General features: G+C 39.0%; 1 protein-coding gene across 4 annotated transcripts in view; it reads left to right on the top strand.

The window, feature by feature from the left end:
- Nucleotides 1-19,897, top strand: part of ROCK1 (Rho associated coiled-coil containing protein kinase 1) — a 264,492-nt gene extending 244,595 nt beyond the window's left edge. For 3 of the 4 annotated variants that reach the window (XM_039522157.1, XM_039522158.1, XM_039522155.1), the window contains 6 exons: nt 2,464-2,552; nt 3,889-3,967; nt 4,057-4,318; nt 5,110-5,317; nt 14,835-14,891; nt 18,429-19,897. In XM_039522157.1, coding sequence (XP_039378091.1) covers nt 2,464-2,552; nt 3,889-3,967; nt 4,057-4,318; nt 5,110-5,317; nt 14,835-14,891; nt 18,429-18,432 — 699 coding nt within the window. In that variant the 3' untranslated portion in view covers nt 18,433-19,897. The remainder of the gene's footprint in view (nt 1-2,463; nt 2,553-3,888; nt 3,968-4,056; nt 4,319-5,109; nt 5,318-14,834; nt 14,892-18,428) is intronic. The other variant, XM_039522156.1, reaches the window with a different exon arrangement.

The following is a 19,897-nucleotide window of genomic DNA, read 5'->3' as shown; positions in this document are numbered from 1 at the left end:
TGACTTACTGAACTCTCAAGTAGTTTCTTCTTTGGATTCAAGGACATGTTGAATCCAAAGTAGCCACTGACAATTTCATGGCCATGTGCTGTGTTAACGAGCAAGAAAAGATCCACTCCTGAAAACTTTGCAGGGAGACAGGGACCCTCTGGGAATGTGGCTCTCCATCTGGCAGGGAAGGACAGTATCCTTGCAGATTAACATAGCTGAAATCAGTAGGACCCCAAAGAAGTCAGTGACGCAATTAATATCCCTTCAGTAGAGGCATCCAGAAATAGATTTGTTTGCCACCAGATGTCAGAGGTTCTGCTCCAGCACAGGTATGGACCCTTGGTCCATTATGAAATTTTTTCTAGTAAATTCAAGGGGATGAGTCTCCTCCATGCCTTTCACTCTGTTTACCTACCAGGAGTACTACAAGACATCTGGCAGGACAAGGCCAAGGTTATTCTCATTGCCCCAGTGTAGGCCAGACTCCAGTGGTATTTGGATCTTCAGACACTGCAGGTTACACACCTATTTTTACCATTTACATCAGATCTTTTGACACAGCAGAGAGGGCAGATCCATCAAAGACACTCCATCTGGATTCAAAGGTAATCCATCTAGCAGCCTGGATGTTTGACTCCAGTTGTTTCAAAGCTTTGTTGTTCAACCAGAGTATGTGAGGTGCTGGATCTCCAGAAAGCTGTCAGCCCTTTCCTTCTATTACCTTTGTGGGCTGTGACAAGTAATGTAGCTCCATCCTTGGCACTTGTTCCTTTTTTTTCTGGAATATTTACTGTACCTCAAGTTGCTGGGATTGTCACTTTCTTCAGTCAAGGGACATCGGGAAGTCATTTCTCCTTATCAGCTAAGTCTCTGTTCAGTTGCTTTTGATGAAGAGGTTTCTCAGAATTCAGGTAAACATCTTTTCTCCAAAGAGAGACCCTATCTCTACCTAGAATCTCAATTTATTTCTTGTAAGGCATATGAAGTGTCTTTCCAAAACCATGGAAGAATGTTCCCTGTTTCTCTCTGTTAAAACAGCTTTCGTTATAGCCATAATAGGAGAATTAATGGGCTAGGTATTCTTGTAAATAGAGATATAATTTTGTCTCAGTGGTCACAAAAATTGTGAATTTGAACAAAGTCAGTGAATCTCAGAAATGGCAGTAAAAACACATTTGAGATGGCCCCCAAGAGTTTGTGGCCTGGCACATGGGGTAGCAGCATCACTCATGTATGGTCCATCCATCCTGATGGAGATAAAGGGGCATATGGACCGAACCTGAATTGTGCTGCAACCCCATGCACCGTGTCATCACCCCTGGAGCTGGGCCTAGCACTGTGGGACAGGAGCCTCCAGTGTGGGGTGAATGTGAGGTAGAATCACCCTACTGTCTGTGACTTAATGTTTTTTTCCCACACTCTTGCCATGACATTTGCTAAAAATTTCCATGTCAAAATCATAACCTTACTTATAGACAATCCTTCCTTTATGGTCTTCGATAAGAATAAAGTGGACCTTCGCGTTTTTCCAAAATTTCTTCATAAGCTGTTAACAGTTTTCCATCTCAATCAGAAGTTGAATGTGTGAGTGTTCTTCTGAAAGTCTCACTCTTATCCAGGACAGGTGAAATTTCTTCTTAGAGGCAAAGAGGGCATTAGTGTTTTATTTAAATAGGTCAAAAGAATATAAGCATTCACCTAGGTTTTCTCCAATGGTGATAATCACAAGGGTCAGGTCATAGCAATTTGGCAGGTGTCCAAGTTGACCAGACTCTGTATTAAGGATTGCTGTAAATTTCCTAGAGCCCTATCAGAGGAGCTCGGGGTCTATTCAACCAAGGCCAAGGCAACTTCTATGCTTCGTCTTAGGTATATCCCAGTAATTGAGATCTGCAAAGCTACTGTGTAAAGATCGGTCAGCACGTTCCCAAAACACTATTTTGTGGATGTGGCATCAAGAGCTGATACTCAATTTGGGAGAATTATGTTACAGTCCCCATTTAAATAGGACTCCTCACCTGACCATTCTGGGGAGGATAAATACCGCTTACTAGGCTCCCAGTAGTGGGAATATGCAGATTCCCACTCCAAGAAGACATGAAAATACTTACTAGTAACTGGAGTTCTTAAAGATGAGTCTTTGCACATTCATGCTACTTCCTACGTTCCCCACTTCCCCAGAGCCCTGTTGCTACTAGGCTGTAGAATTAAATGTGGAAGTAACAGAAGTAGTTGAAAGGATCTTACTCCTTTCTATTGCCTCATCTTCAAAAAGTTTGCAAGGAGGGAGTGCCTTGGAGCTTGCAGTGGTCACTACTTCTAGAGGTTCAGCCAGCCCAGTTGAACTACTAGCACATCTCCCAATAGTGAGGTAGTGCAGCGGTTCATCTTGGAAAAACTCCAGTTCCTGGTACATAGCTGTGTGTGGGTGAGAGAGTGTGTATAACCTTTTTCCCTTTCCTTTTCTTTCAGTATGTTGTGGTAAGCAGTAAAAAGATTTTGTTCTATAATGATGAAAAGGACAAGGACCTGTCCAATCCATCCATGGTACTAGATATCGAGTAAGTGATGCTACTGTTAATTTAAAGTTAAAAAAAAAATGTAGAAAAGCATTTTATGTACAGTGTGACAGACAAATCTGACAACGCAGAATCAAGATACAGTAAACAACCTTGAGTCTGCTTTGGCCTTTTGAAGATGCCTGTTTATCTGTCCTACTTCAAGATGTACAGAAGTATTTTGTTTCTAGTATCTTAAACATTTAGACTTCAGTAACAATTTCTAGTGCAAAGGTAGTCAATAGATGGACTGCAGGCCAAATCTGGACTGCCAGATGCTTTTGAATGGATCTTGACTATACCTTGACCAAGAAATTTGGACCTTGACAAAAAATAGACTACCCCGTCCCAGTGATGGCAGTTTGTCTGTGGCCAGCCAGGTCTGTAGGGGAGGGGGTATGAAGCTATGGCCCTGACTCCCTGACCCTTTTGGGATGATTTGTGCTCCCTGAGCTGCACTGAGGGAACAGTCCTTGTGTTCCCTAAACAGAAGAACCGCAACTGTACATGGCCCTTGTCTGGGACACAAAGGTGAGGGAAAGTCTCCTTGATTCCAGAGCCTTGTGTTCCACCATCACCACACTGCTTCCTCTTTCGTATATTTCTGAGCAAGGGTCAGGTTTGATCTAGTCCAGTGTTTCTCAAACTTTTTAGGTTGTCCACTCCTTATCTGAAGTCAAAAATTTTCACAACCACCTTACATTTAATATAAAGACATAAGTCTGTGATTTTGTGTGTGTTTTGAGATATTAACAGAATATACTCCACTTTGAAGGCTAAGGAGGCATGAGGAGTGTGGCAAGTGAGATTTTCTTTGCTTTGGATTGTTATAAAATTTTCAGTGTTTCATAACTGTTCTGATTTTCTACATGACCATGTTGGCATTCACAGCTGACCAATTGAGAAACAGTGGTCCAGTCCAATATCAATAAATGCTTTGCACTTCCGATAGTCTTCCATCCAAGGTTATCAAAATGCTTTACAAACATTTAATGAATTAAGCCTCATAATATTACTTTGAGGCTCTAAAACTCCCTTCCTGTCTTCACAAGTAAATTTGCTATGCAGGATAATGCATGCCTAATAAGGTGGTCCTCTTTCCCATGTTACAACATATTTTGGTGTTCCTTGTGTAGGAAGGATCAAACACTGTGTATAAACACATTACTATATCCATGTTATAGTCCTGACATCAATGGGACAACTTGCATGAGTAAGGACTTTTCCCATGAAATTAGAGTGATAAGATTGAGCCTCCAATCTATATCCAGAACAGTTTAATAAAGAGATTTGATGTATACTCTAACACTTTCCAAATCTTTTGTTTCTATAATTTCAGTAAATTATTCCATGTTCGACCTGTAACCCAAGGAGATGTATATAGAGCAGAAACTGAGGAAATCCCTAAAATATTCCAGGTAACAAGAACCTAAATAATTTAAAAAATCAATACAATTTGTCTGTTTTTATAAAAGTTTTTCCAATATATCTCTCTTTTTTGGCTCAGATTCTGTATGCTAATGAGGGTGAATGCAGGAAAGATTTGGAAGCAGAACCAGCACAGACAGTGGAGAAAACAAATTTTCTAAATCACAAAGGTCATGAATTTATTCCTACATTATACCACTTTCCAGCCAACTGTGAGGCCTGTTCCAAACCCCTCTGGCATGTCTTTAAGCCGCCCCCTGCCTTGGAGTGTCGAAAGTGCCATGTTAAGTGCCATAAGGATCACCTAGATAAAAAGGAGGAATTAATTACTCCATGTAAAGGTAAGGAGCTGTACCTATTATGTTTTTTGTAACTTGAAACAGTTAGTATTTGCGTTTCTAGCTAAATACTTCAAATTACCAGATTAAAAAAAAAAAATTTATTAATGATAAATTTAGAAAAATCTTTTCTAGTAAGGATAGTGTTAAAATAAAGGGACAGCTAACACATTGCCATTAAAGAGGCAAACTGTGCCCTGCCTCCACCTGCTTCAGGAGATTAGAGCATGATTCTAGAGGATTATATGCAGAGATAGGCCATAGGAGGGGAATACTAAGGAGCACCCAGTGCTATGTGGATCCTTCCACCGTTCTCCGCACCTTCATAGACTGACACATGGGGGCCAGAGAGGATACTGCAGCCTTAAGGCTAGAGCAGCAGCCTTAGAGTGGGTCTTCATCTATCCCCTGCGCTGAAGGGGAGCATTCCTCCTTTGTGCTCCCACAGAGCAGTACACATCCCTGTACTGTGAGTGCATGTTTCTCTCCAGAATTTGGGCCACAGAGCACCAACACAGCTTTATTAAGACTAAAACTAAAGTAGACTAGTCAATCTCCATAATATTAATTATGTTAACATAGACAGACTGCATAGTTTCATGTTTAATTTCTGTGATTTCCCCTGAAATTTATTATGTGTTTTACAAATATATGACCCATTTCAGTAAAACTTTGTTAAGCATGCAGATTCCAGCATTATCCTAGCAGCATGATTATCATAACATTATAAGCATTATATTGATGATTATTCCTAGTTTTTCACTGAACAGTCTTCTTTCTTCTCTTATTTATAGTGAGTTATGATGTAACTTCAGCAAGAGATATGTTGTTGTTGGCATCCTGTCAGGATGAACAGAAGAAATGGGTCACGCATTTAGTAAAGAAGATCCCCAAGACACCCCCATCCAGTTTCATTCGTGCTTCCCCTAGAACTCTGTCTGCAAGATCCTCCGCAAATCAGTCTTTCCGAAAAGGTGTTAAAAATACTTCTGGAAAAACTAGGTGAGAAATAACTATAAAATGTCTAGTTCTTTTTAATGCAAAAATGTCTGTGTGTATCAGACATGGGAGCATTGTTACTAATTCTGCAGTTAAAGTTGTGCTGAACTTTTCACTTATAACAGAATTAAAATGCCTTTGTTTCACAGTTTCATGATTGAAAATAGTCTTCAGGAAAAAAACAGGTACAAATCATTCCATTTTGAAATTTAGCTCTGAGAATCTCATCTTTCTATTTTGAGTGATTGTCCATATGCATATTCCACTAATGGTGTGCGTGTACCCACTGCGCTTGAGTTTAGAGCCTTTTGGCCAGCATATCTGCACGGTGCACATGCACCCTGCAGCTCCTCCTGTTCCTTAGTGAGGGGATAAGAGTTGGAGAACACCATCTGCCATCAGTTTCTCTCAGTCACCTCTTGGTATCAAGACAGAGCAATTGTTGTCCGTCCCTCTGTATTCCAGTTTAGTAGTGTATTCGTATTTATAGTTAGAGCTAGTGTACTTTTTAAAAATAAAAAAAGAGAGTTTTTCTGAGGTGGCCACCTCAGGATCTCCAAGGTTTAAGTACTGCCCGTCTTCTGAGGGCGCTGTGCCCATCAATGGTGGGCATGTTAAAGACCTCTACTGTCTCAGGGAATCACACATTCCTGGAAAATATAAAAATTGCAAATTATTCACATCCCAGGCCTGTAAGAACGGGGAGGCAATATTTCAGATTTTTCTGTTCTAGATCCATACAGCTGACATCAAATCCAGGTTGACCAACTCCCCAGTACACTCTGCTCCCAAGAGCACACGTGCGGGCTTCTTACCCCACAGATGGTCATTCTCCATGACCCATAAGTCAACAAAAATGGAAAAGAGGCCCGCCAAAGAAAAAAATCAGAGCACAGGAAACTCTAATGGCAGATCCCCCCTTTAAGAGTTGTGCAAAGAGGAGCTCTCCTCCCCTGCACGATTTATCTGAAGTTTCGTAGCTCCACATGGCAACTGTAGAAGCTCAGTGACTCTCAATCCTGAAGAATCTCTCAGGTCAGCAACACCAAGATCCCCATGTACAGGGGATGCCACCAATCCTTGATTTACTGACTTAAAAGCTACAGTTCACCACATTTGTAATATGACTGTATATTTACATTGTACTACTTTGGCAGACAACTAGTTGAACACAGGATACAAGTTTGTATCCAGTTCCTTAGCTTATTTTCTAGCAAAATTAATCACAGATGTTGGTATTGGCAAATGTGGATTTTTTAAAAATTGACAGTAGTATATATATATTCTTCATGAACACCTTTGTATGCAGTATCGAACCTTAATTAAAAAGAACCTTCTTTAAAGATACCATACATACGATTCTCATGCTTGCATCTCAAGCCCCTGCACAAGAGAGCTCTTTGTGATTTCCTTAGCTCTTTGCTGCTTCAATGGGTAAAGAATCTGAGAGTCCTGTGGCACCTTATAGACTAACAGACATATTGGAGCATGAGCTTTCGTGGGTGAATACCCACTTCCTCAGATGCATGTATTCACCCACAAAAGCTCATGCTCCAATACGTCTGTTAGTCTATAAGCTGTTCTATACCCCTAATAATTTTTGTTGCCCTTTTCTGAACTTTTTCCAATTCCAATATATCTTTTTTGAGATGGGGCGACCACATCTGCATTCAGTATTCAAGGTGTGGGTGAACCATGGATTTATATAGAGGCAATATGATATTTTCTGTCGTCTTATCTATCCCTTTCTTGATGATTCCCAACATTGTTTGCTTTTTTGACTGCCGCTGCACATAGAGTGGATGATTTCAGAGAACTATCCAAAATGACTGCAAGATCTCTTTCTTGAGTGGTAACAGCTAATTTAGAACCCATCATTGTATATGTATAGTTAGGATTATGTTTTCCAATGTGCATTATTTTGCATTTATCAACATTTAAGTTTAATCTGCCATTTTGTTGCCCAGTCACCCAGTTTTGAGAGTCATTTTGTAGCTTTTCGCAGTCTGCTTGGGACTTAACTATCTTGAGTAGTTTTGTATCATCTACAGATTTTGCCACCTCACTGTTTACCCCTTTCTCCAGATCGTTTATGAATATGTTAAATAGGACTGGGCCCAGTACAGATCCCTGGAGGACACCACTATCTACCTCTCTTCATTCTGAAAACTGACCATTTATTCCTACCCTTTGTTTCCTATCTTTTAACCAGTTACCAATCCATGAGAGAACCTTCCCTCTTATCTCATGACTTCTTATTTTGCTTAAGAGCCTTTGGTGAGGGACCTTGTCAAAGGCTTCTGAAAATCTAAATACACTGTATCCACTGGATTTCCTTTGTCCACATGCTTGTAGACCCCCTCAAAGAATTCTAGTAGATCAGTGAGCCATGATTTCCCTTTACAAAAACCATGTTGACAATTTCCCAACAAACTATGTTCATCTATGTGTTTTACAATTTTGTTCTTTACGATAGTTTCAACCAATTTGCCCAATACTGAAGTGAGGCTTACTGGCCTGTAGTTGCCAGGGTCACCTCTGGAGCCCTTTTTAAAAATTGGTATCACATTAGCTATCCTCCAGTCATTTGGTACAGAAGCTGATTTAAAGGATAGGTTACAGATGACAGTTAATAGTCCTGCATTTTCATGTTTGAGTTCCTTCCGAACTCTTGGGCGAATATCATCAGGTCCTGGAGACTTATTATTGTTTAGTTTATAAATTTGTTCCAAAACCTCCTCTGACTCCTCGATTTGGGACAGTTCCTCAGATCTGTCACCCAAAAAGAATGGCTCAGGTTTGGGAATCTCCCTCACATCCTCAGCTGTGAAGACCGATGCAAAGAATTAATTTAGTTTCTCCGCAATGCCTTATCGTCTTTAAGTGTTCCTTTAGCATCTCTATTGTCCAGTGGCCCCACTGGTGGTTTAGTAGGCTTTCTGCTTCTGATGTATTTAATTTTTTTTTTTATTTTTTTTTTGCTATTACTAGCTGTTCTTCAAATTCGTTTTTGGTCTTTCTAATTATATTTTTACACTTCACTTGCCAGAGTTTATGCTCTTTTCTATTTTCCTCATTAGGATTTATCTTCCACTTTTTAAAGGATGCCTTTTTGCCTCTCACTGCTTCTTTTACTTTGTTGTTTAACCACAGTGGCTCTTTTTTGATTCTCTTACTATGTTTTTTAAATTGGGGTATACGTTTGAGTCTAGTCTCTACTATGGTGTCTTTAAAAAGTTTCCATGCAGTTTGCAGGGATTTTACTTCTGGTACTGTACCTTTTAATTTCTGTTTCACTAACCTCCTCATTTTTGTGTAGTTCCCCTTAATGCTACAGTGTTGGGCCGCTGTGGAGTTTTCCCTGCCACAGGGATGTTAAATTTAATTATGTTATGTTCACTACTACCAAGCAGTCCAGCTATAGTCACCTCTTGATGAGGAATGAGGACATCTTCTTCGCTCAAGTAATTTGTTAGTATGGGTAGTTCGTTCAGCATGTTTCTCCTTTTATATTGCTCACTTTCAGGGTTTATCTGTGAAGACTACTTCCACCATTCCCTCACCACATAGCACTTGAGTGTACCTGGCAATATGTTCTGGATGGCATATGCTTGGTCCAGGGACCTTCTGGACATATTCCTAAAGTCTATAAATCTATCCCTAGCCAGAGTTAAGACATTTCCTCCACTTAAGGGCCAAGGATTGCTTTAGGGGTTAGATGATTTATGTATTTGACAACTCTATCAGGATGTTACAGTGGAAGAGCACTTGAGCCCAGAAGCAGAGAGGGACAGAAGGTTGCCTTATAATAAGTGCACACTAGGACCACTGCTTTGATGCATTGGTGCCAAACAGTAGAGGTGCACCAGAACACCAGAGTCTCAATGTACCTGAGACACTCTGGTAATTGGAACTTCTACCTTGGCACATCATCATAAAGCAGAAGAGGCATCAATGCCTTGGCCTAAATATATTAGCGCCAGGGAAAAGAGGAACTCTGGTGAGTAACTATCTCTGCCTAGACTCAGCAACACCATGTAGTGGTAGTAATCTTAAATATACCACCTCTGCCTCAAAACCCCAGCAACAAGCAGGAGGGGCACATTGATGTATCTACTTCAACACATTGGCACCACACAGAAGAGGCACTCCAGTGCTTTGTCATCTCTGCCTCATACTGGTGGCATACAAGAAAGGCATTCTGGCTCACTGGTTTCAGATGAAGAGGTGCATCTTCCTCAGAATAATCACGCTGATATGATGAGGCAGTTTGGTGCATATGCCTCCACCTCATTGCACAACTATTTTGATACACTAGTGCTTTGACTTCTCTGTGTTGGCACCATGAATCTGATGTGCCTTGCTGCCTAGGGGACATGGAATTGCCTATGTGTACTGCTGTCGCAGAGATAGTGTCTCTCGTTGAACCAGTGCTGTAGAGATGAGATATGCTGGAGTTGTAGCACTATAGCCATAGCACTATAGCCATAGCACCTTGAAGTGAGGTGACCTGGTGCCTAGCCATTGGCATTCAAGCATCATCACTGCACAGTGCTGGGCATCACTGCATGAGGGGTTTGCCTCTTTTATCTATAGATCCCAAGTTTCTGACTAGGTTCTCCTGGTACTCAGAGAAGGGAAGTTGCTTTGTCGCATCAGCTGTAACTGGGTTCCTTTTAGTGTTCTGATGTGGAGAGACACTTTGCAGTATTTATACTTCGTTCTCACTTTTCCTGTGCCCCTGAGGTACAAACTCTTCATAAGGCAGAGTGTTATGATGATGCTTGCCAGGCCAATTTTGATTCTGCATCATATTTCTGTTAGCTTACTATCCAGAACAGAGAACTTTTCCACCATTCAACAACAAGAACTGATCAGCACTCGGTCATAGCACCCGGGGGGAGAGGCTTGAATAATCCCACTGACAATATCTTCTCTAATGGCCTGTGTTGGAACATGAGCTGAGCAGCTCAACACATCATTGTGTGGCTTAGGATCTGCTGTTGGACTTCACCAGCTAGGTTATTCATAGATTATAAGGCCAGAAGAGGCCAAGTATTGCATTAAACATTTTGGCCAAGGCATTGCATGTTCAGCTGATTATCCACCATGACACTCTAGTCTTTTTTTTTTTTTTTTTTCAGCTTTGCTGCTTCCCAAAATAGTGTCTCATCTTGTAAGCATGGCCTATGTTCTGTGTTCTGAGATGTATGATGTTACATTTAGCCATATTGAAATGCACGTTATTTGCTTGCACTCATCTTACCAAGCAATCCAGATCATGTTGTATGTTTCCTTCAAGGACATTTATAAAAAAAAAAATATTACATAGCATAGAGCCAACAACCAATCGCTGCAGGATCCCACTAGAAACACACCCACTTAGGTCTCAAAATGTGAATGGGCAGTCATTATCAGTTAGATAATTTTTAATCCATTTAATGTGTCATGTTGATTTCATATCATTCTAGTTTCTTAATCAAAATGTTGTATGATACCAAGTCAAATGCCTTACAGAAGTCTTAAGTATATTACATCAACACTATTACCTTTAACAATAAAATATGTAATCTCATCTAAAAAAGATACCAAGTTAAATTGACAGGATTTAATTTCCATAAACTAGTGTTGATTGGCATTAATTGCTCACCTTTAATTCTTTATTGAGTCCCGTGTCACCCATTTTGTTGTTTTGCTCAAGACTGATGTCAGGCTGGGACAGGCCTATAATTACCCATGTCATACCATTTACCCTTTTAAAATAGCACAATTTTAGTTTTCTTCCAGATCTCTGGAATGTCTCCAGTGTTCTAAGACTTGTTGAAAATCAAGATTAATGGTAGAGACAGCTCCTCTTAAAACTCTTTTGAATGCAAGTTATCTGGACCTGCTGATTTTAAAATGTTAAGCTTTCATAGCTGCTATTTGACTTCTCCTTAGTTACTGTTGGAATGGAAAGTATTTTATCATCATATGATATGAATGGATCATCTGGCTTTTTCCCAAATATAGATCAGAAATATGTATCGAAAACTTGTGCATTTTCTTCACTATTGACAATTCTACCATCTAGTAATGGACCAATACCATTGTTAGACATTTCCATCCCCCCTCACCCATATACTTTAAAAACCCTTATTGTTCTTAACTCACTGGCCACAGATTTCTGCTTGTATACTCCTCTTCCTGCCATTGCAGTGGCTGTGAGCTTTAGTGCAACATTCCTGGAATTAGTGCTACCTCATGTTGAAAGTCATTTCCCCAGATGAGGTAGTCTTGAGGATCACTGTTGACTATGTTAACATATACAAATACAATTCACTGACGTTCTTGGCAATCTAGGATTTGACCACCTGAACAAAGACATTTAGTTCCCTTTGTTTGTCTCAGATTGCTTTGTTCTGCTTTTCTAACAGCAGTTGAGCTGTCCCAGAAGTAACTTCTTTGGAGAGTGAACACCATAGGCACTCTCACTTGCAGGAGGAGCTCAAGAATTCTTTCCCAGGTGGACTTCAGCTGTTCCATATAGCCAGCTAAGTTGGCTGTGTTCTTTCTACTCTCCAAATTTTAGGGAAGTTTCATTCTAGATTTTTTTTTTTTTAGCACTCATGGTTTGAATTTCTTCCTAGTGCAAAATGCCTTACCTTTTCCCATGTTCTGATTGATTGATGTTGTGGGATCCATATTAGATTTGCCTTGGAACAAACACACCTGTCAGGTTATGGGGCATACACATTTCTCTGAAGTGCCAGCCTATTGAGGTTCCATTGAAAAACAACATAGCAGCGGGATTTCTCCATCCCTACTGATATACAAGTTGTGAAGCAAGGGCTCTGTGGAGCAGGTGTTTCCCCACTAAGTGTAGCAATATCATCCAGCTCCTGCTTTGTCAAGGCAGGAGTGCTCTGTCAAACCTCAGCTTACTTAGCAGTACTTTTTTACTTGTTTGTTATTCCTTGACATCCTTCTCTTCTACTAGGAATCCTATGTATAGGGCATATTTTCAAGAATGGAAATATTGTACTGTAATCATGGCTTGCTCATAAGTTCCTGGGGTGCTGTGGTTCACCACTATTATGCCAGGTGTACCACTCCTACGTAAGCACTTGATCTTAGCCACCTCTGCCCAGGGAGCTGAGCCACTTCTTCTGAGCTGAGCCACTAGCTTCAATTTTGCAACAGTGATTGTTCCTTCCAGTACTTCAGGTTTCCTCTTTCAAATTGCTATCCCAGTCTCCCTTTCATATATGTAGGTCACAAACTGGCCTTGGTACAATGAACCCTGCATTTGTTCCTTAAAATGTGGGAATGCCTGGTAGCAAAATGTTAGAGGGCATAGCCAAAATCACTGTCCGATTCCCCTTTTCGTGTCTCCAGTTACTGAAGTCTGCTTGCTTATACTTTGAATCTGTGGTTTGGTCCAGGGACTACTCCATGTAGGTCATTCTTAGTAGATGCTTATCCCATTGCCTGTCAGACGCCAGCCCTTGAAACACGTTATTGATTTTGTGTTGGAATAGCAGACCCAGAAAATCCAGCTTGGTGGCCTCATTCCATCTATTTATTTTTGCAGTCCACTCAAAGTGGTTGATATGATTGGCCAGACTTCTGCCATCCCTGTTGTACACTCCAAGCATGAATATGAGCTGTGGTGGTTCTACACCTCGACTATCATATCTGTTTTTCTTCTCAGGTCTAGCAAAGACTTGAATTGTCAGGGTTACTCACTTCAAGTGCCAATTAGCCATCTGACACCTTCCTAACTCCTAACTTCTGCTGCCAAATTAACCATTTGAGCTCTTCCTCATACCACTAGGAATGTAATGGGATCCCACCTGTACCACTTGGATAATCATTGCCCCCTCATGAGGCCTGGAGAGCTGCCCTACACTCAGTAGCTGCAAAATGCATGCCTCAGCAAGCCCTAGGTGCTTCAACTATTAAGGCTCTAGCACTTGGTGGGTCCTAAATAACACTCCAACTGCTGAAACAACTACCTTTTCCCCAGGACAACCCAGACACTCTGCCTTTGACACATTCTGACAAAAGTCCTGATCCAGAGCCCATACAAGTCAGTGGAAAGATTCCCATTGACTTCAATAGGTTTGGATTAGACCTTAAGTGTCCTTCCATCTGCCACAGAACATTCCACTTCTAGCAACCTGTAATTCTCCTCATCAAAAAAAGAACCCGCTGCTGATTTAAGGTTGTTCAGCTGATTCTTACCATTACTTTTAAGATCTCTTCACACAGGATTCTTGCTTTCCCACTCACTTTGCCTTAGAATGTGGGGATTCTATTTTAAATTGGTGTGTTGCTTTCAAGGCTTTTGTATGTCCATCTTTGAAATGATCTTCATATAGTGAATTCTGATGAACTCATATTTGTAGTTGTAGACATTTGTAAGGGAGCTTTTGCATTACCTAAACATAAGGAAAGGTACTGCTAAAAAGGAAGGAGCATTGTTCGATACTTCTCTGGAACATATCCCAGATTTCTTCTAAAGGATGAATTAAGGAAAAAAGGGAATAATTTAACATACTGCATGTATGTATCTTATAACAAAATGTACTGTTGTTGATCATTTGAAATATACAAAACAAAAATAACCATTGGAATGTCACAGTCCTGACTGCTTGTTTGTGAAAACTACATTTTTTTGGGTACCCCAACCCATATATGCCTGTCTGTTATACAGTGTTCCTTGCATACTGTCACATTTGTGTCTGTACAATTGCTTATATTTTACTTTTGTATTGTATTTTTACAGAATTGTATCCTTTGTTTTCTCTTATCGGGGGGCTATTGGAATTCCATTCTAAGTATGCTCTGCTCTCCTTTTTCCCCTCTGCAGAGGCTTCTGATAGCTGTTACTGTGTGATTGTTTTGAACAATCCAGTAACACATCTTCAATTTATGGCATATTAATTCAATTAGCTTATAAATTGTATATTCTTCAAATTACAGCAACGGAAATCTCCAGATGGGCTCCACAGATACCAATCTTCACGCAACAAAAAATCATCTGTCTCTATTTCTGGTTCTGCTTAGTTCAAGGCTCACTTAGAGCTTCATTTTTTGCCATAGTGTCACATTAGAGAAAATAGTTCCACTACTCAGTTCTATTATAGTTGTCAGCCCCCTTGTTGGATTCTCTTGTATTGGAAGAACTGTCAGATTCTTTACTCAGATCATGCCTCCTTGAATCTAGCTACTTGGCTTCTGAGTTTTTCATTTCAAGATCTGAACTTTGCCCAGGCATTCTTACAGATTATTTAGGGAAGACAGAAACTTTCCATTCAAACTCTTTAAAAATAATGGGAAGAAATTTTCTGAGAAGTGGAAGACCTGCTCACTGAATCCTTTTCACTCTCTTTTAATAGAGATTTTGGCTTGTGTCTTGTCTTTTTAACCAGCACAGTCATAGAGTTCACTTCTTTAGATGCTCATATAGAGTGTATACACAGCACTCAGTGCATCTGAAATTTTTCTTGAAATGTTCATTTCTACATTTCAATAGGTCAAAAGATTGTGGATCTATGGGGGAAAGTACCCTTTCAGAAAACTCAAGTTACTGGTGAGTAACCTTCCCTTTTAATCCCATTGACACCTTTTGTGTCATGTAACAGTCGTAAAAAATCTGGTAAGGAGTTGTCGTGTTCCAGCACTTAACAAGGAATTTCATTAGAAAAAAAGGAAAACAGAATTGTCGCTCAAGCTAATTTTCTAAAGTATCTGTTTTTCTCTTTCTACTTCATTGTAGATCTTTTGCCCAAACCTTCTCTGGCCCCTCTACTACGGTTGTAAAGAAACAGTAATCAGATACATGCTCTCACAATTTAGGATCTGAATTTTACTAATACAGTATATGCCAGGATGATGAGAGTTAAACCCTTAATGGCAATATATTCTTCTCAGACCTACTCTGAATCTTTTGGTGGAGGTGTACTTAATATGACGAAAGAAATCTGCCCTGAGCAATTTCATTTCATTGTGTCTCAGGATTAATACAGACATTTTATTTGCAGAACATAACTTCCAGCATACTCTGCGTTTTAATGGTCACATACTGTAAGGATTGAGTGTATATCCTGGGATAGATAACGTTTATACGACAAGAGCATTGCTTGTGTTGCTCTATTTCTAGCAGAAATAGAAGGGGTCCAGAGACAGATGACAAAAATTATTGGAGGCATTCATACATAGGCTTCTTTATTGCAAGAGATTTAAAAGACTGAAACTATTTATTTTAGAGATGAATCAAATAAGAGCAGATATGATAAAAGAATGCAAAATAATAAATGGCAGAAAGTAAGTTGGTGCTCCTATTTACCTTTTTGCATAATACAAGAACAAGAGGATATTCAATGAAATTTAAAGTCAACACACTTAAAACTTATAAAAGGGAATCCCTTTGGAAAACCTTTTTACATGAAGTATACTTAGCCTGTGGAACTAGTTGACACAGGATTTTAAGGCTAAGAGCTTAGTAAGATTCCAAAAACGATTAGATATTTAAATGAATAATAAAAAGATCCAGTTATATTAGGAAAAAAATAGGGCTATAAATGCTTATGTGCCAGGGCATAAGATGGACACTAACTGATAATGGTTGGAAAGAACTTTTCTCCATGGACAAGTTATTCTAGTATGGACTTTCCTGTATCTTCCTTTGAAGCATTTGGTACTAGTCATTGTTGGAAATTAGATGGATTACTGCTGTGACAGGATACAGCCATTCCTATGTTCCTAAATATCACTAAATATTCTCTATATGGGCTTTGGCTCATCTTTTAGGGGATAGGTGGGGGAAGGGGATTTTATTTTCGGCAATTAATGAACACGGGTTTAGTAACAGAAGCCAGTTGAAAAATTCACTTTTACATACTAGAAAGAAAAAGATTGGTTGCTTAATTGTCGTAAATTATACAATGCAAGCCACGTATTGAAGACTTATTGTCCCTTCTTCCTGCCTCCCTCTCACAGCCCTCGGCCACCAAAAAAAGTATTAATAATAATAATTTTGTATTCTCCCAGAACTGAGGAGGAGGAGATGAGGACAGATGGTAATCCCCTTGGAATATAACATTTAGCATTTACCTGGTATTTGACCATTGCTACATTCTTAGATGTCGGAACCTGATCATAGGGAAATTAAGCAATTTACTTTGAATTTTATGTGAGCTTTATGTGCTGTTTAATTTACAATTATGTAATTTGCAATTCAGCAAGGCACCTAAGTCTTTCCTTCAAGCATGTAAGTCTATCTGGAGTTCTTTTATTGACTTCCATGAACTTTGGGTCAGGCCCTAAAGCATTTAAGCATTCATTAAGATGCGTTGCTGAATAGGTATGTGCTTTAAAGTTAAGCTTAAGTGCTTTCCTGAATCAGAGCCAATAGATTGAGTAAAAGTCCATGAAGTCTGAGTCCTTTAGCATGCCCACTTCATTATAATTAAGTTCTTGTAGAGAGTTTTTTCCTCATTTTAACTATTCATCAGGTACAGATATGGTTAAGGTTCCTCCCCCACTCTGAACTTTAGGGTACAGATGTGGGGACCTGCATGGACACTTCTAAGCTTAATTACTAGCTTAGATCGGGTAACACTGCCACCATCCAGAAATTTCAGTGTCTGGATTACTTTCTGTCCCCCCAAAACCTTCCACTCCCTGGGCAGCCTTGAGAGGCTTTTTCGCCAAGTTCCTGGTAAACACCGATCCAACCCCTTAGATCTTAACACAAGGAGAATTTAACCATCCCCCCTTCCTTCCCCCACCAATTCCTGGTGAGTCCAGATCCAATCCCGTTGGATCTTAACACAAGGAAAAAATCAATCGGGTTCTTAAAAAGAAAGCTTTTAATTAAAGAAAGAAAGGTAAAAATTATCTCTGTAAAATCAGGATGAAAAATACTTGACAGGGTAATCAGATTCATATAGCCCAGAGGAACCCCCTCTAGCCTTAGGTTCAAAGTTAGAGCAAACGGAGGTAAAATCCTCTCAGCAAAAAGGAACATTTACAAGTTGAGAAAACAAAAATAAGACTAATATGCCTTGCCTGGCTATTACTTACAAGTTTGAAACATGAGAGACTGATTCAGAAAGATTTGGAGAGCCTGGATTGATGTCTGGTCCCTCTTAGTCCCAAGAGCAAACAACCCCCAAACAAAGAGCACAAACAAAAGACTTCCCTCCACCAAGATTTGAAAGTATCTTGTCCCCTTATTGGTCCTCTGGTCAGGTGTCAGCCAGGTTTACTGAGCTTCTTAACCCTTTACAGGTAAAAGAAACGTTAACCCTTAACTATCTGTTTATAACAGATAGTAAACTCAATGAATTTTTGGTTTATACCAATAGCAGTGCTGTCTGACGATCCAAAAGGATATCTTAGGCTTCTACCACACTAATTGTTACAGAACTTTTTATCTTTGGGGGTGTTGTGCCATTTTTTGCTCTCAATATTTTTGGTATTTATTTCACTATAGTTTAAAATTACAAGGAGTGTGTGTAAAAGTATTACTGTATTTGCAATATTAACATTTACACTGAAACAGAATAGGCTTGATTATGTCAGGGATAGTCCATTGTTTTGGTCCTTTACACTTCAAAACTATATAAGCTTTCTCATTTTCTATAACTTAGTCCCATTGATTTAATATATCATTAACTTTATGAGAGACAAGATGGGTGAGGTAGCATCTTTTATTGGACCAACTTGTGTTTGTTACCTCTTGCAGCTTCTCTCTCAAATATCCTGGGACCAACATGGCTACAACAATATTGCATACATTAATCTTATGTATCATCTAATTGTGATTTTAAAATTTTATACAAAGCATTACATTGTTCTTATATAAAATGATACTGTGAATGAATTTTCATTGAATGGATCAGAAAATATATTTACTTTGAATTTTATGTGATCTTTGTGTTTAAATTTACAATTATGTAAGTGTGCCTTTAGTGTTATGCTGTGTTATAAATTGAAAAAAAAAGTTATAAAATGTTGCTATGTAGAACACATTTATTTTTTTTTCATTTAATCTCTTGGTAAACATGAACTAAGAGTGTCCCTGTGATTTCTTCATTAATTGCAGTATTTTTTTTCCTTCCAGCTAACCACATGTACAGTACTTCATGGAATCTCATGGGATGCAGTCTGAGAAACTGGGCTTCTTCAACCACACAGAGCAGTGCAGACGACAGGCTGTTGTTCCTTTCAACACAATTATCACAGGCTTCAGGGTTAAGATTGCTGTTACTCTCTCCTCCTTGCTTTGGCACAAAAAGCGCACTGAGGGTGTTTTATTGCGGGTTTGCCTAAAGGTAGATTAGATTAATTATTACTATGTAATGCAAGTTAAAGCAAATAACGCTTAGCTAGGTGTATGAAAAAGGTGCTGCCTTTTTGGATTTATAAGAAAATGCCTGTCAATCATGATGAAATGCAGTCCACTTTCCTCATATCAATGAGAGAAAAGGACTGTTTGGCCTTTGGAGAGGATATTTATATCAAAATCAGTGCACAAACTTGAGCAGAGAAGGAAGATATCTCAAAATGAGAAGAACAGAAATTTCTTTGAAGACTCTGAGTTGTGCTCTTGAACACTGCAGAACTAGCTTAAAAATGAAGCCGTATACTCACTTGAACTTCAGTGCCTTCACTGCAGAGCTCTTAACAGCGTTAATGCTAATCACCCATAATAGAGTGGATCGAAGTGTTAAATACTTTGCATTATGCTTTACAAAATACTGATTCAGAAAGTGTGTAAAGGGATGGGGACAACAAGCATTTAATCTATGCATTTTTGCCAAGCCATACTGAATTATTTTACTGTTAGAGGCATTAGAAACTAACTACAAAAGAACCAAGTTTGGAAGCATATTTCGGGGGTACATGATTTCTGTAATTGTATAACATATTGCCTTACCGTTTTAAGTGATAACGTACATTAAGTTAATAGACATTTAAGAAATGTATGCACTGTTTGAAATATAAATTATTCTTAGAACACTTTTAATGGGTGTTGCATTGCCCTTTTAGTGCCTTATTTTGAGAGAATTGTATTATTGCCATGTCAATATGCATAGAAATCTCAAAAACCTATTCTGCATCAGTAGTTTTTACTGAACTTTAATTGGTTTAAAGTATTGTAGATGCTAGATGCATTTCCTAAATTGAATACAATCTTTGAATGAAAACTCCTGTTACAAAGAAAGAATTCTTATTCATAAGACGAGATTTCTAGAAAATGCAAAAAGCATGTAACAGAGAACCAACAATGAACAGTATGCCTGTGAAACTTTAAAAAATCCAGATAATTCAGGAATTAAAGTATAAATGTTGTTAAACTCTTGCTTTGTAGCAGGGATACATTCATGGTATGGACAGTATGGTTTTGTTTTATTTTATTTTATTTTTTTTAACCAAATACCTCCTCAGTAATTTATAATGGCTTTGCAGTTGTGTATTAAATAAGAAGCACTGGAAAACTGATTCGTCCTCAGGACGATTTGCATGTTTCAAGTGGTATTGAAAGCCGCACTGATGGATATGTAATAATAAACATATCTGTTATTAATA

This window comes from Mauremys reevesii, linkage group 2 (genome assembly GCF_016161935.1).
Source record: "Mauremys reevesii isolate NIE-2019 linkage group 2, ASM1616193v1, whole genome shotgun sequence".
Taxonomy (NCBI): Eukaryota; Metazoa; Chordata; order Testudines; family Geoemydidae; genus Mauremys; species Mauremys reevesii.
This window is presented reverse-complemented; position numbering and strand designations above follow the sequence as displayed.